General features: G+C 36.4%; 1 protein-coding gene and 1 long non-coding RNA gene across 2 annotated transcripts; one reads left to right on the top strand and one right to left on the bottom strand.

Annotated features, from left to right (window-relative positions):
* LOC136256379 (uncharacterized) lies at window positions 1–489 on the top strand. The gene is made up of 3 exons (XR_010701493.1): window positions 1–172; window positions 235–308; window positions 359–489. It is a non-coding gene; the product is annotated as an uncharacterized lncRNA (long non-coding RNA).
* Window positions 490–5406: 4917 nt separating this feature from the next.
* LOC136255136 (piggyBac transposable element-derived protein 4-like) lies at window positions 5407–7874 on the bottom strand. Its single transcript, XM_066047856.1, has 5 exons — window positions 7707–7874; window positions 7368–7502; window positions 7261–7314; window positions 7181–7210; window positions 5407–7130 (listed from the first exon to the last, which is right to left on the bottom strand). Exons 1-5 carry the CDS (start codon window positions 7872–7874, stop codon window positions 5478–5480), a joined length of 2040 nt encoding a protein of 679 aa, XP_065903928.1. The 3' UTR covers window positions 5407–5477.
* Between the last annotated feature and the right edge of the window lie 9684 nt (window positions 7875–17558).

The raw sequence follows: 17558 nt of genomic DNA, 5'->3' as shown, positions 1-17558 counted from the left end.
TGCGCCATCCGCTCGAAACATTCATATCGTCGCCATAGAAAAAGCCAGTACTTCCAAATTTGGACATAAGATACACAACTAGATAAACATCCGGTGTGTGACGTTTGTATAACCACAAAAATTCGTTTTCACTTAAAACAGTGCTGATGAGTGGGGCCCTCGAAGTCTGGAAGTACGCAAGCTTATAAAAATATTGAGGAGCGGGATAAATTATACATGAGTTCATCTCCACAGTGAAAATCTTCGAAGTGCTACCGCCGAACTGGCTGAAATGAACGTCAATTGTCGATCAGTGACGGCCTTACAAGGTAAGCCAAGTATAGCGAATCAGTGATAACCATGCATCCTTTTATTACAGAAGACGCGTACACTCCTCGCTGTAGGCGGCCATGTCTTCGACACATAAGGAGCTATCAACATCAAAGTTGGAAACGGAACTCGCAGAGACACACCTCCTGTGTGTGACATCTACTAGACCACGAAACCTTATCAGTTGTAATGAATTTAAAAAAAAATGTATTATTGAAAAAATAATTTATTTTGTAAAATTCAATAAAATTACAAGACAATAAAATACGAGCCGGGGCCAGCAATAAAATGGTTTAGCCTCATTTAGGAGATGGCTAGGGCCCCCATCTCCAGGGAAAAAACCTCATACATTCATGAGGAAAAACCCATGAGTTTCAGCTCGATCCCTAGCTGTTATCACAAACACATACATACACGCATACATATATATATATATATAATCTAATCCAAAACAGCCAAGCTGTAAAAAAAGTGTGCGTTCCTCAGAAAGGCTATGGTGAAAAAAGATGTGAAATCCAAGGTGGCGGCCAAGAAATGGCTGTGATGGTAGGTTAGTGGTAAAAATTTTAATAATGACAATTCAGATGAATTTTTGTGCCGCTTCACAAAAATTCACCTGAATTGTTGTTATTAAAATTTTTACCACTAACCTACCATCACAGCCATTTCTTGGTCGCCACCTTGGATTTCACATCTTTTTTCACCATAGCCTTTCTGAGGGCCGCACACTTTTTTACAGCTTGGCTGTTTTGGATTAGATTTCATTTCTTTTTGTATTTGTATATCCCAAAGCCGGCCTATGGACAACTTTGGGACTTTTTTAACCTATGTTTTTTCTTTACTACAGGAAGAAGAAAAGATGAAGTAGATGTACTTTGAATATTTTATCAGTAAATGTACAAATTATATATACTGTATAATACATATGTGACCGGATTTGCGAAAAGGGGTCCAATTTACCAACTTTGACAATTGATAACTTCAGATTGGAAAGAGCTATTGCCTTGATATTTGGGCAGTGGTGAGCACCACTATAGCTGAATACATGGTGAAATGTTCAGGTTAATATGTTACTTAAACACTGAGTTATGGTCTCCAACATTTACGGAATTGGATGTGTGTGGAAGACCCCTTTTCGCAAATCCGGTCACATATATTGATTACAGAAATCTCCATGGTGGTTTCTTTGTAACTGAACACTACAAGGTGACTTCTTATTGCTATCTCTACACGGTGAACTGTTTGTAGCTGAACGATCTACAAGGTAACTTCTTCTAGCTGATCTCTCTACAGGGTGATGTGTTTGTAGCTGAATTTTGTATAGGTGATTTGTTTGCAGCTGAGCTCTTTATAGAATGGTTTCTTTGTAGCTGAACTCTCTAAAAGGTAACTTCTTCTAACTGATCTTTCTACAGGGCAATTTGTTTCTGGCAGAATTTTCTACACGGTGATTTCTTTGCAGCTGAACTCTCTACATGGTGGTTTCTTTGTAGCTGAACTCTCTACAAGGTAATTTCTTCTAGCTGATCTCTCTACAGGGAGATTTGTTTGTAGCTGAACTATCTACAAGGTAACTTCTTATAGCTGATCTCTACAGGGTGATTTGTTCGTAGCTGAATTCTGTACAAGTGATTTGTTTGCAGCTGAGCTCTTTACAGAATAGTTTCTTTGTAGCTGAACTCTCTACAGGGTGATTTGTTTGTAGCTGAAATCCCTACAAGGTAACTTCTTCTAGCTGATCTCTCTACAGGGTGATTTGTTTGTAGCTGAACTCTCTACAGGTGATTTGTTTGTAGCTGAACTCTACAAGGCGATACTTCTAGGTGATCTCTCTACAGGATTCCTTGTTTCTAACTGAACTCTCAACAGGGTGATCTGTTCATAGCTGAACTTTCTACTGGGTGATTTGTTTGCAGCTGAACTCTCTAAATGGTGGTTTCTTTGTAGCTGAACTCTCTATAATGTTACTTCTAGCTGAACTCTCTACAAGGTGACTTGTTTCTAGCTGATCTCTCTACAGGGTGACTTGTTTCTAGCTGAACTCTCTACAGGTGATTTGTTTGTAGCTGAACTCTCTACATGGTGGTTTCGTTGTAGCTGAACTCTCTACAAGGTAACTTCTTCTAGCTGATCTTTTTCACTGCGTATTTGTTTGTAGCTGAGTTCTCTACAGGGTGATTTGTTTGCAGCTGAACTCTCTACATGGGAGTTTCATTGTAGCTGAACTCTCTACAATGTGACTTCTTCTAGCTGAACTCTCTACAGGGTGACTTGTTTCTAGCTGAACTCACTACAGTTGATTTGTTTGCAGCTGAACTCTCTACATGGTGGTTGCTTTGTAGCTGAACTCTCTAAAAGGTGACTTCTTCTAGCTGAACTCTTTACAGGATGATTTGTTTGCAGCTGGATTCTCTACGTGGTAGCTTCTTTGTAGCTGAACTCTCTACAATGTGACTTCTTCTAGCTGAACTCTCTACAGGGTGACTTGTTTTTAGCTGATCTCTCTACAGGGTGACTTGTTTCTAGCTGAACTCTCTACAGGTGATTTGTTTGCAGCTGAACTCTCTACATGGTGGTTTCTTTGTAGCTGAACTCTCTACAAGGTAACTTCTTCTAGCTGATCTTTCTACAGGGTGATTTGTTTGTAGCTGAATTCTCTACAGGGTGATTTATTTGCAGCTTAACTCTCTACAAGGTGACTTCTTCTAGCTGAACTCTCTACAGAGTGATTGATTTTTTTTGCAGCTGAACTCTCTACATGGTGGCTTCTTTGTAACTTAACTCTCTACAGGGTGATTTGTTTGTAGCTGAACTCTCTACAGGGTGATCTGTTCATAGCTGAACTCCCTATAAGGTAACTTCTTCTATCTAATCTTTCTACAGGGCGATTTGTTTGTAGCTGAGTTCTCTACAGGGTGATTTGTTTGCAGCTGATCTCTACATGGTATCTTCTTTGTAGCTCTACAATGTTACTTCTTCTAGCTGAACTCTCTACAAGGTGACTTGTTTCTAGTTGATCTCTCTACAGGGTGACTTGTTTCTAGCTGAACTCTCTACAGGTGATTTGTTTGCAGCTGAACTCTCTACATGATTGTTTCTTTGTAGCTGAACTCTCTACAAGGTAATTTCTTCTAGCTGATCTCTCTACAGGCCGATTTGTTTGTAGCTGAACTCTCTACATGATGGTTTCTTTGTAGCTGAACTCTCTACAAGGTGATTTCTTCTATAGCTGATCTTTCTACAGGGTGATTTGTTTGTACCTGAACTATCTACATGATGGTTTCTTTGTAGCTGAACTCTCTACAAGGTAACTTGTTCTAGCTGATCTCTCTACAGGACAATTTGTTTGTACCTGAACTCTCACATGATTGTTTCTTTGAAGCTGAACTCTCTACGAGGTGATTTCTTCTAGCTGATCTTTCTACAGGGTGATTTGTTTGTAGCAGAACTCTCTACAAGGAAACTTCTTCTAGCTGATCTCTCTACAGGGAGATTTGTTTGTAGCTGAACTCTCTATACATGATTTGTTTGCGGCTGAATTCTCTACATGATGGTTTCTTTGTAGCTGAACTCTCTACAAGGTAACTTCTTCTAGCTGATCTCTTTACAGGGTGAATTGTTTGTAGCAGAACGATCTACAAGGTAATTTCTTCTTACTTATCTCTCTACAGGGTGATTTGTGTGTAGCTGAACTTTTTACAAGGAAACCTCTTTTAACTGAGCTCTGTACAGGGTGAATTGTTTGTAGCTGAACTATCTACAAGGTAACTTCTTCTAGCTGATCTCTCTACAGGATGATTTGTTTGTAGCTGAACTATCTACAAGGTAACTTCTTCTAGCTGATCTCTCTACAGGGTGATTTGTTTGTAGCTGAATTCTGTATAGGTGATTTGTTTGCAGCTGAGCTATTTACAGAATGGTTTCTTTGTAGCTGAACTCTCTACAAGGTAACTTCTTCTAGCTGATGTATCTACAGGGTCACTAGTTTGCAGCTGAATCCTCTACATGGTGGTTTCTTTGTAACTGAACTATCTACAAGGTGACATCTTCTAGCTGATCTTTCAACAGGGTGATTTGTTTGTATCTGAACTCTCTACAAGAAATCTTCTAACTGATGTTTTAACATGGTGAATTGTTTGTAAGTGAACTCTCTACAGGGTGATTTGTTTGTAGCTGATCTCTATACAGGTTACTTATTTCTAAGTGATCTCTTGAATTCTGTTCAGGGTGACTGCTCTATTAGGATGACTGCTCTATTAGAGTATCTCGATCTCGCACTTGCTACACCAAGTTGGATTTCGTGTTATAACTCCGTGGCTTTAAGTCTGATTCTTCTACACCATTGAAGAGCCTTTCTAAGATGATAACTCCATCTGTACAGCGATTTTGAAAGCATTACCCCAAGTGGTTTATCTGGTAGGCGTAGCAAGCATAATAATAATAATAATAATAAAATAAAAATATTAAAAATTAGCTAATCTCGATTGCGTAATTGTTACACACTGTTGATTTTTTCGCTGTATCTTCCTGGTTTTTAGCTCGATTTCTTTCAAACCACAAAAGGTTTGAGGTTCAATAGTTAACCTATTCACCTACCGATTTTCAGCTTCTTCCCATACGCGGTTTACCCTGTAGGCGTGACAACATATTGGTGTTATTTTTCGTGCATAATCGCTCATAACTCTTTGTCTGTTTATGGTATTCCAGCCAAAGTTGGTACCGAGATGCGCTTCTGTGTGCCAAATTTCAAGGCAATCGGATAACGCGTTCGAGTTTTATAGCAGTTTTTGTAAGTGTGCGACAAGAAAAAGAAAAATAAGAAAAAAAACGAAGAAACTCAGCCAATTTTTGAAGTCGCGTATCTCGGGAACGCGCGAAGCGATTTCGCTCAAATTTGGAATGTAGAGTGCTGCAGTTGGGGGGCATGTCCACAGTAAAAATCGTCTTGTTTCATCAAGGAAGCACAGAGCTACGGAGGTGCGAAAATTGCGTTTTCTTTCTTCCTGTCAATATACTCACGGGTGTTACACGTCGGCTTCTTGGGCCGCACGACACACTACCGTGTGTCTTGATATGTGTCCATATAGTCTACGTCGACGAACAGCAGAACATATCTCATCTGAAATGCTGAATAATGTGGATAAACAATATTGCTAAGTATATACATACTATGTTAGCTTATGCTTACTATGGTAGGGTTTGAAACAATCTATACACATATGGAGGTTACAAGTCTCACAACCAGTTGAATGACGCACACGCTTCTCAGTTGTACTACAGTGCACACAGTCTCTCGCACAATCAAACCTTTTGGGGTAATGCACAGAAGATTTAGATGGGCATTTTTTTGGCCTACCTACGTGCTTCCTATTTGTGAAAGTTGCAATGAGCTGTTTTGCTAGGTCTCTCCTATACTCTAAGTGGGTATATTTTGATCGTCCAGAGATATATCGAGGCAAATCATGGTTTGGACTCTCACAAAACAAAATGTAAGAATTTTGAATAGCTACATCATAAAAGAACCAGAACAAACGCATGTACCACCTAGATTTAGATTTTCTGCTACAAGTGTATGCCTTCCGCAGTTGGTCAGCCAAATCTACACCCCCCATGTTCTTGTTATAAAGCTTGACAGATACTGGGAAAGTAAAATCTGCATGATTACCATCACTAAGCTTGCGATATACAACAGTTGTCTCACTGGGATCACAAATCGTATCAACGAAAGCCACAGGTTTCCTATCTCTCCACACAAAGCAATGGACTGCATCACCTATAACCTGCTTCTCTAAATGGTCCCCTCTACCCAATGCATTTATGTGAGCTTTACCAAATTTAGGGAACTCCTTTCTATTAGTTACCACTGTACCTACACAATATATTTCCTCAGCCACCAAGTCTGCCAATAGCCTAGGACTAGAAAAAAAGTTATCGAAGTATAAGTGGTAACCCTTACCTTTGATAGGCGCAGACAAATCCTTCACTACCCTGGCACCTAAGTTTTTCTCTGTGGTGTTCCCTATTTTACCTGTATAAACCTGAAAGCTGCAAGTGTACCCGTTTTTGCTATCACACCTACACCAGACCTTAAAACCTCTTTTAATAGGCTTCTTAGGCATGTATTGTTTAAGTGAGGATTGACCCTTATATATCACCATAGCCTCATCGATGGAGTTTTCCCTGTGCGGATTATTATACAATGCCAAGAAGTTTTTAGAAAGCTTGTCTACTAAAGGATTAACTTTGTACAACTTATCGTACTCACTGGACCCCCTAGGTGCAGCCTTCTTGTTATCATTGAAATGTAAGGTCCACAAGATATCCATGAAACGATCACGAACTAAAGCACAAGTTATGACGGGAAACACACCGAAGATGTCACTTTTGAGCCAGTATTGGGTAGCTCGAGGCATTCTCGTTATTCCCATTAAAATGCACGCCCCTAAAAAGGCCTTAAGTTCTGGGACCGTCAGATCATACCAAGTTTTAGCATACTTACCTTTTTGCTGTGCATACAGGTTGGTCTCATACACAATGCGACGAAGAAGAGAATCGTCAAAAATTTGTTGAAAGAAATCTATAGGCCTAGCTTCAGGAGGTAAGGGTTTTTTTGGTCCCACGGGTTGCGTAAATGGATCCCCAGCCAAAGTAAAGGTTGATGGCAAAGGTGGATTAGCTGGCCTGGTGGGTGGTTTAAAAAGACTGGAAAGATCTTTAGAAACGCCCAGAGATGGTGTTTCCCCGTTAGGTCCATTATCATTACTTGCACTATTGTTACCATCGGCTGTCCCTGTCCCATCCTGGACATCAACATCAGCTTGCTATTGAAAAAATGAATCAAAAACTGTTCACAAGCACAACTAGAACATACCTCCATGCTCTCAATGTCAACATCAGCATCCTATAAGAGTAAACTTATTTACAAGTGCTTACAAAACAATTGGAACATACCAGTTGCTGTATTTCACTACTCATAACACCAGCCTCTAGGGATTCTTGGCAAACCTAACAGATTAAGTAGTAGCTATATACAGTGTACAAACATATTATTCACATACATCGACATTAGCCATCTGTTCCACCTCCCTGTCATTGTCACCTTCAATGATTACAGCCTCTAACTGTAAGGGCTTTACAGTTTTGTCCACAAAATTTGGAGGTGGTCCCCAGTCTTGGAAATCAGCCTCATACATCTGTAAAAATAATTGTAAGATTAAGAAGGACTGCCATAACACTAATAAAAACATAGTACAAAGGTAACTTGCACTGGATAGATAAGCACAACATTGTCAAAAAATTGTATTCACTTTGAATCACCTTGGGACCAGACGGTAAAGAACATGCGCAAAGAAATAAGAGTTTCCAGCTCTGTTACAACTTGAAACACAATGGAATACCTCGTATCGCTTGATGAAATCAAGTGGACAATCTTCAGCACCATTGTTGTCGACTAAATCATCATCAGAATCGTCTCTATCGCCACGGTGACATTCTTCATCCGAATCATTCCAGTCACTGTCTTCTTCTAACATGCGTGCCAGCTCCAGTGACGTTATCCTAGCCATACTTCGTCCAAATTTAAAAGTTTTGGTAGCACCTGGAAGCCTCCTCGATTGCCAAGACAATGGTAAAAATCGCTTATTAATTGGATATTCGCCGTAGATGATACGCTTGTTTAAACGCGCACGCTCGAATTGTTAGTCGAAGACTTCTAACAATCTCGCCAGTTCCAGCGATGTTATCCCTGCCATACTTCATCACAATTTAACAATTTTGGTAGCAGTTTGAAGGTTATTTCATTGCCAAGACAATGGTGCAAATCGCATATTAATCGGATATTCACCGTAGATGATACGCTTGTTTAAGCGCGCACCATTATTATGGCAATATATTAGCCATTCGGTAATAAAGGACTTACGCGTTATTTAAAACTTAGGTAATATTGGGTTAAATTAATTTTTTTACACATTTGGATAAAGCAACTATTACACCTTCTTGCTGTGAAGTTTCACACCCATAGCTTCTTTTTCCTGGGAGATATGGATGATTATATCAGACCATGTAGTAATTTCACATGCATGGGACACCAAGTAACTTACAAATTGGGTGATTTGTTGAGGTGTTGGAATGGCTAAAACTTAGTCTTAGACAATGATACATGGCATTTAATTGCAGAAAAGTACCAAGAATACTTCATTAAACTATCAGAAATGTCTTTTAAAGTATTTTAGATGTTAAGAATGGAATTATTAGTAAGCAAAGTGATTTGTCACCATTTGTCACCTTTAATCACCCACAGAACTCAATACATTACCATAACAGTTAGTTTGTAATGTACAGGACAGAAATTCAGCCATATCTCAGGAATGCTTAAAGATATTAAGCTGAAATTTTAACACAAGATAGATGAGCACCTAGTACCTCATTTAAGCTATTAAACAGAAAATTGACCCATGTGCCAAAAAGGTAGGTTTTCCAAGATCAGGTCACATATGCTCTAATAGATATGATATTTAGGGTTAAACTTTTTTAAATACTTCCAGATAGTGTTCAACTTATAATATTGCTACATATAATTAAACACAAAGAACAACTTATTCCACAATTGATTTTAGTAATGTTTACCCTTTAGAATGCTTCAGACTGGTCATTCAATGTATGCTGTAATAGAGATGATATGTAGGGTTAAACTTTTAAAATACTTCCAGATGGTGTACAACATCAATTGTTGCTGTATACAATTAAACACAAAGAACAAAGCTATCTACAAATGATTTAAGAGTTGTTCACCCTATAGAATTCTTCGAACTGGTCATTCACTGTATACTGTAATAGAGATGATATGTGAAGATAAGCTTTTTACAATACTTCCAGATGGTGTACAACTTAGATTGTTTCTACATACAATTAAATTCAAAGAACAAAGTAGTCCACAATTGATTTTAGTGTTATTCACCTTTTAGAACACTTCAAACTGGTCATTCACTGTATGCTCTAATACTTATGTATTGTTAAAGATTTTAGTATACTTCCTGAAGGTGAAGAATTTAAATTGTTGCTGTCTACAATTGAATACAAACAACAAAGCAATCTACAAGTGATTTCAGAGTTTTTCACCCTTTAGAATGTTTCAAACTGGTCATTCACTGTATGCTCTAATAGAGATGATATATAGGGTTAAATGTTTTAAATACTTCCAGATGGTGTACAACTTAAATGGTTGCTGTATACAATTAAACACAAATAACAAAGCTATCTACAAATCATTTCAGAGTTGTTCACCCTTTAGAATGTTTCAAACTGGTCATTCGATGTATGCTCTAATAGAGATGCTATGCAGAGTTAAACTTTTTAAATACTTTCAGATGGTGTACAACTTAAATTGTTGCTGTATACATTTAAACACAAAGAACAAAGCTATCTACAAATCATTTCAGAGTTGTTCACCTTTTAGAATGCTTCAAACTAGTCATTCACTGTATGCTCTAATAGGGATAGGTAGTGCGGCAGTTTTTTAAAAAATATTTCTAGATGGTGAACAACTTAGATTGTTGCTGTATATGATTAAATGTTAATAACAAAGTAATCCACAAATGACTACAGAATTGTTCACCCTTTAGAATGCTTCAAACCGGTCATTCACTGTATGCTCTAATAGAGATGATATGTATTGATAAAGATTTTAGTATACTTCTTGAAGGTGAACAACTTAGATTGTTGCAGTATATGATTAAATGTTAAGAACAAAGTAATCCACAAATGACTACAGAATTGTTCACCCTTTTGAATACTTCAAACTGGTCATTAACTGTTTGCTCTAATAGAGATGATATGTAGGGTTAAACTTTTTAAATACCTCCAGATGGCGTACAACTTAGATTGTTGCTGTCTACAATTGAACACAAAGAACAATGTAATCTACATATGATTTCAGAGTTGTTCATCCTTTAGAATTCTTCAAACTGGTCATTCACTGTATGCTTTAAGAGATTCTATGCAGAGTTAAAATTTTTTGAATACTTCCAGATGGTGTACAACTTCAGTTATCGCTGTATACAATTAAACAAAGAACCAAGTATTCCACAATTGAGTTTAGTGTTATTCACCCTTTAGAATACTTCAAACTGGTCATTCACTGTATGCTCTAATAGAGATGTTATGTAGGGTTAACTTCTTTAAAATACTTACAGATGGTGTACAACTTATATTGTTGCTACATACAATTAAACACAAAGCACAAAGTATTCCACAATTGATTTTAGTGTTGTTCACCCTTTAGAATGCTTCAGACTGGTCATTCACTGTATGCTCTAATAGAGATATGTAGAGTTAACATTTTTTTTAAATACTTCCAGATAGTGTACAACTTAAATTGTTGCTACAAACAATTAAACACAAAGAACAAAGTAATCTACAAATCATTTCAGAGTTGTTCACCCTTTAGAATTCTTCAAACTGGTCATTCAATGTATTCTCTAATAGAGATGATATGTAGGATTAATTTTTTTAAATACTTCCAGATGGTGTACAACTTAAATTGTTGCTGTATACATTAAAACACAAGGAACAAAGTAATCTGCAAATGATTTCAGCATTGTTCACCTTTAGAATGCTTCAAACTGGTCATTCACTGTATGCACTAATAGAGATGCTAAGTAGAGTTAAACTTTTTAAATACTTCCAGATAGTGTACAAGTTAAACTGTTGCTATATACAATTAAACACAAATAACAAAGCTATCTACAATTGAGTTCATCGTTGTTCACCGTTTAGAAAGCTTCGTACTGGTCATTTACTGTATGCTCTAATAGGGATATGTAGTGTCACAGTTTTTTTTTTAAATATTTCCAGATGGTGAACCACTTAGATTGTTGCTGTATAGGATTAAATGGTAAGAACAAAGTAATCCACAATGATTACATAATTGTTCAGCCTTTAGAAAGCTTCGCACTGGTCATTCACTGTATGCTCTAATAGAGATGATATGTAGGGTTAAACTTTTAAAATACTTCCAGATTATGTACAACTTAAATTTTTGCTGTATACAATTAAACACAAAGATCAAAGCTATCTACAAATGATTTTACAGTTGTTCACCCTTTAGAATGCTTCAAACTGATCATTCACTTTATGCTCTAATACAGATGATAGGTAGGGTTAAACTTTTAAAATACTTCCAGATGGTGTACAACTTCAATTGTTGCTTTATACAATTAAACACAAAGAACAAAGCTATCTACAAATGATTTCACAGTTGTTCACCCTTTAGAATTCTTCAAACTGGTCATTTACTGTATGCTCTAATAGAGATGATATGTAAGATTAAACTTTTAAATACTTCCAGATGGTGTACAACTTAAATTGTTGCTGTATACATTAAAACACAAAGAACATTGTAATCCACAAATGATTCCAGCGTTGTTCACCCTTTAGAATGCTTCAAATTGGTCATTCACTGTATGCTCTAATAGAGATGCTATGCAGGGTTAAACTTTTTAAAATACTTCGAGATGGTGAACAACTTAGATTGTTGATGTATACAATTAATAATAAAGAACAAATTAATCCACAAATGATTGCAGAGTTGTTCACCTTTTAGAAATTTTGGACTGGTTATTCACTATAGAGATGATGTGTATCTAAGTTGTTCATCATTTGAAATTATTTAAAAAAATTGAACTACATATGTGACCGGATTTGCAAAAAGGTACCTTTTCCACACATTTTACATACCAGCAAACAAAATGATGTAATACTTGACTCCTTACACTGATTAACTTGCTCTCAGTTTCGAAATGCAGCCAAATATCGTAGCTACACTCACGGAAAGTTTAAGGCAATTATATGAAATGATCAAAACATTATGAAGCTTCAAAGTTCAAAAAATGGGTCAAATTTCGTGTGTGAAAAAGGTACCTTTTCGCAAATCCGGTCACATATTATCTATATTAGAGTATACAGTTAATGAGCAGTACGAAGCTTTCTAAAGGGTGAATTGCTCTGAAATTATTAAGTTTGTGGATTAGTTTGTTGTTCGTGTTTACTTGTATACAGCAAAAATCTAACTTGTTCACCATCTGGAAGTATTTTAAACAGTTTAACACTACATATAATTTTTATTAGAGCATACAGTGAAAGACCAGTCAGAAGCTTTCTAAAGGGTGAACAACTCTGAAATCATTTATGGATTACTCTGTTGTATGTGTTTAATTATATCAAGCAGTAATCTAAGTTGTTCACCATCTGGAAGTATTTTTAAAAATTAAACTCTAAATATTATCTCTATTACAGCATATAGTGAATGACCAGTCCGAAGATTTCTAAAGGGTGAGCAACTCTGAAATCAATTGTGGATTACTTTGTTCTTTGTGTTTATTTATATACAGCAACAAACTAAATTGTTTACCATCTGGAAGTGTTTTAAAAAGTTTAATACTATAATCATTTCTATTAGAGCATACAGTGAAAGACCAGTCAGAAGCTTTCTAAAGGGTGAACAACTCTGAAATCATTTGTGGATTACTCTGTTGTATGTGTTTAATTATATAAAGTAGTAATCTAAGTTCTTCACCATCTGAAAGTATTTTTAAGAATTTAACTCTAAATATTATCTCTATTACAGCATACAGTGAATGACCAGTGTGAAGCTTTCTAAAGGGTGAACAACTCTGAAATCATTTGTGGATTACTTTATTCTTTGTGTTGATTTATATACAGCAACAATCTAAGTTGTTCATCATCTGAAAGTATTTAACAAAATTTAGCAGTACATATTCTCTCTTAGAGCATACAGTGAATGACCATTCCGAAGCATTTGAAAAGGTGAACAACTCTGAAATTATTTGTGGATTACGTTTTATTCTTTATATACAGCCACAATCTAAGTTGTTCATCATTTGAAATTATTTAAAAAAAAATTCAATACATATTATATCCATTAGAGCATACAGGGTGAACAGCTCTGAAATCATTTGTGGATTACTTTGTTCTTTGTGTTTATTGTATCCACACACAAACAGCCAAGCTGTGAAAAAAATGGTGCGGCCTTAAAAAGTCTGGGTGAAAGAAGTTGTGAAATCAAAGGTGGCGGCCAAGAAATGGCTGCAATGATGTTAATGCTAATAAATTTTAACAATGCACACAGCCATTATTAAAATTTTTAGCATTAACATCATTGCAGCCATTTCTTGGCCGCCACCTTTGATTTCACAACTTTTTTCACCCAGGCTTTTTAAGGCTGCACCATTTTTTTCACAGCTTGGCTGTTTTTGTTTGGATTTCACTCCTTTTTGTACTTTACAAGGCCCAAATCCAGCCTATGGCTGACTTTGAGGTTTGTCTTTACTCACATTTCTTCTTTTCTATGTAGATACAATGATGATTATTGAAGACAGTCTTATAAATGTATTTCATTGCATGATTTAATTTAATATTTGATAATATTATTGTAATACTCTAATAGAGTGCACATTTTTTTGAGGACTTCTAATAGAACATACATAGAATGTTCTAGAACAGTCTAGAACTTCTATTGGTAGATCTATGAAATTACAAACGTTTCACTATAAACAGATTTCAACTAGAAATTTCATATATTAAGCAGAAATTAAGTGAGGTGATCAGTCAAGGTAGCAGTGGTTCAGTGGTTAAGGATGCAGGTGTTAGGTATGGAGGTCCCTGGTTCGAACTCTGGTAAGTTGTTTTTTTTCGACATTTTTTGCACACCTTTTTTACCCCGTGGTGACTGCTTTATTAGAGTATCTTGATCCCGCGATTTTACACTTGCTTAGTTTTTGCTTTATAACTTTGTCGCTGTAACTCTATTGCTATTCAAAACTATCAAAAGGCACTGCTACGATGATCAGCCTATCTACACACCAATTTTCAAGTTATTTCTATGCTTGGTTTACCCTGTAGCCGTGACAGAAGTTTGATCTGTTTTTACGTGAATAAACGTCCATAACTCCTTGAATACTACTCAGACTTACAACAAACTTGGTACGTGAATCCACCGTTACACGTTCTTAATTTGTGCCAAAGATCGAGGCAATCGAGTTACACGTTTGCATTTTATAGCAATTTTTGCAAAGTGTGCGAAAAGAAATCGAAGCCCCCGTAGCCCCCCGTACGGCATAAGAACAAAAAAACGAAGAAATTAAAACGAAATTTTGGACGCCCATATCTCGCAAATGGCTGTTGCGAATTTAATCTAATTTGCTGTGTGGCGTACCCTACCTGGGGGACAGCTATAATGCAAAAACAGTGTGCTTTGCAGGGGCAGATCTAGGATTTATAAAAGGGGGGGGGGGGCTAACTCAAGGTACTTATCTCTTGGGTATAGAGGTGTGCAAAGCACACTTCCCAGCATGCTTTGCATGCTGGAACTAGGGGGGTCTGGGGGCATGCCCCCCCAGGAAAATTTTGAAAAATATATCCTAAAATACTGCAATTCGGGGACATTTCCACATAAAATTCATAATATTTTCTGCCTGTAGATATTTTATACACTGCATTTAGATTATAGGTATGGCTCTCTGAAGCATTTTGTTAATGGAAAAGTTTGGGTAGGTACAGACAATCAAGTACATGATGCACCCCTCTCACAATTGCACAACAGTGAATAAGTGCATGTTAAAATAATAATGTTGAAAGTGGAAAATTTTGAAATTTGAACGATACAAGATTGAGTCTGAGAGCATTTTCAATGGAATTTGTGTACCTGAATTGAGTATTACCATACATATTAACTACACAGGTAGATGAATGAAGCCCTTTAAACAGACCAATACACTTTATTGTATGTATAGGTGCAGACAGATTTGCATAACAGAACCAACTACATGTTTCCAGTGAATGTTCTATTAGAGTAGTTAGCTGACTGCTCTATTAGAGTATCTCGATCTTGTACACCTCCAATGCTGATCCGGGTCCTTATTGCATAAACTTTAGCATAAATCGACTGATAATACCTTGGAAAGATGTTTATAAGGTGGTTTTATGAGTATTTGCATTATTGGTGATCATATAATTATGCCAAGACAAAATTTCATTATAATACTCAGTATATTGAACAAGTAAAGCCTAAATATGAAGGGGGGGGGGCTTCAGCCCCCAAAGCCCCCCCTCCCCCCCTGGATCCGCCCCTGCTTTGGAGAAGAGGCCATGGAGCTATGCATGCGTGAAAAAGCTGTTTTCTTTCTTCCTGTAAATATACTCACGGTGTGGTCGCCGGCTTTCTTGGCCGCACTACACACTACCGTGTGTCTTGATATAGGAACTTCCCAATGTGTAATGGCACCCATTAGTGATATTTTTTTGTTTACAATTTCTGGACTTTTTGGTAGCACCTTTTTGTTTAATGAGTTATTATTCACATTTTCTGGACTTTTTGGTAGCACCTTTTGGTTTAATCAATCTTTTTTTAAATGTTTTCTGGACTTTTTGGTAGCACCTTTTGTTTAATTAACATTAATTAAAAAAAAAAAAGAAATTGTAAGTAAGAATGTGGTATATATAATCAAAGAATTATACAGCAAGCTAGAGTTCTACTGTTGCATGGCACAATTGTCATTTCGAATCCACTACTTTAGTCCTTCCTCGGTACGACAGTATCCTTGAAATGTTAATAGTAATTATGAAATGTTATGTTAAACACTAATAATTATAATTGTTTAGTATTAAAAAAAGTTATTTATGTATCCCTTTAGTACAATGTTTGTTTAATTACTATTTTTAAAGAAATTGTAAATAAGAATGTGGTATATATAATCAAAGAATTATACAGCAAGCTAGAGTTATACCATTCCATGGCACCATTGCACATTTCTAATCCACTATTTTAGTCCTTCCTCACTATCCTTAAAATGTTACTAGTCCACACAAATAGTTATCATTTGTTCAGCATCAAGTATTTAAAATAAATTATCTACACATACAGTAGTACCATGCAGAGTATACTGTAATAGTACTGCAATAAATACACTAAATCCCCAAAGGTATATAAGTGCGATTCTTTTCTTCTTGACTTGTTGATACTTCACACTAATAATTGTTTAGCATTTAAATAAAGGTATTTATTTATTCCTTTAGTACAATGCAAAAATTAATGTCTCAGTCTTTAATATAACACACATGTACAGAGCACGTAGGATAGAAATATTATACTAATTGTTGTGCATTATAATTGTGGGCCAGATTGTTCAATGGTTGCTGCATTGGGCTGCTCACCTGGAGCTCCAGGGTACAGATCCTCAGTGGTGAACAAAATTTCAAATGTGATGTATTTAAATATAGCACATAAAATACTACTCCATCAGTGCCTAACTGATGGACCAGAGTGGTTGAAGGAGACCGCTTGGGAAACCATGGGGGTGGTGCTGGCATCAGGGGCCCAATCCCCCAGACCAGGAGCAGCCAGTTTCCTCCCTTATCCTAACAGCTTTCTTCTCGTAGGTTAGCTTGGCCAAGTCACTAGCAAAGCCGATGACCAAGTCCGCGTGTGGGCCATGTGGTGCCCCACCGGCCGTCCCCTGCATCTATGACCAAGTCCGTGTGTAGCTGTGGGGCAATCGGGATTTGAGGTGAAATAGCACCCATTAGTGACATATTTTTGTTTACATTTACTGGACTTTTTGGTAGCACCTTTGTGTATAATCACTTTTTTCACATTTCCTGGACTTTTGGTAGCACCATTTTGTTTAATGACTTATTTTTCACATTTTCTGGACTTTTTAGTAGCACCTTTTTGTTTAATGAGTTATTCTTCATATTTTCTAGACTTTTTGGTAGCACCTTTTGTTTAATGAGTTATTTTTCATATTTTCTGGACTTTTTGGTAGCAACTTTTTGTTTAATGACTTTTTTCCCATTTTCTGGACTTTTTAGTAGCACCTTTTTGTTCAATGAGTTATTCTTCACAATGTAAGTTGTTTTCCATCTGAAAGTCTCTGAAATCATTTGTGGATTACTTTATTCTTTGTGTTTAATTGCATACAGCAAAAATCTAACTTGTTCACCATCTGGAAGTATTTTTAAAAGTTTAACTCTTCATATCTTTTCTATTTGAGCATACAGTGAATGACCAGTTAGAAGCTTTCAAAAGGGTGAACAACTCTGAAATCATTTGTGGATTACTCTGTTGTATGTGTTTAATTATATAAAGTAGTAATCTAAGTTCTTCACCATCTGAAAGTATTTTTAAAAATTTAACTCTAAATATCATCTCTATTACAGGATACAGTGAATGACCA

The sequence above is a fragment of the Dysidea avara genome, chromosome 5 (genome assembly GCF_963678975.1).
Source record: "Dysidea avara chromosome 5, odDysAvar1.4, whole genome shotgun sequence".
Classification (NCBI taxonomy): Eukaryota; Metazoa; Porifera; class Demospongiae; order Dictyoceratida; family Dysideidae; genus Dysidea; species Dysidea avara.
This window is presented reverse-complemented; position numbering and strand designations above follow the sequence as displayed.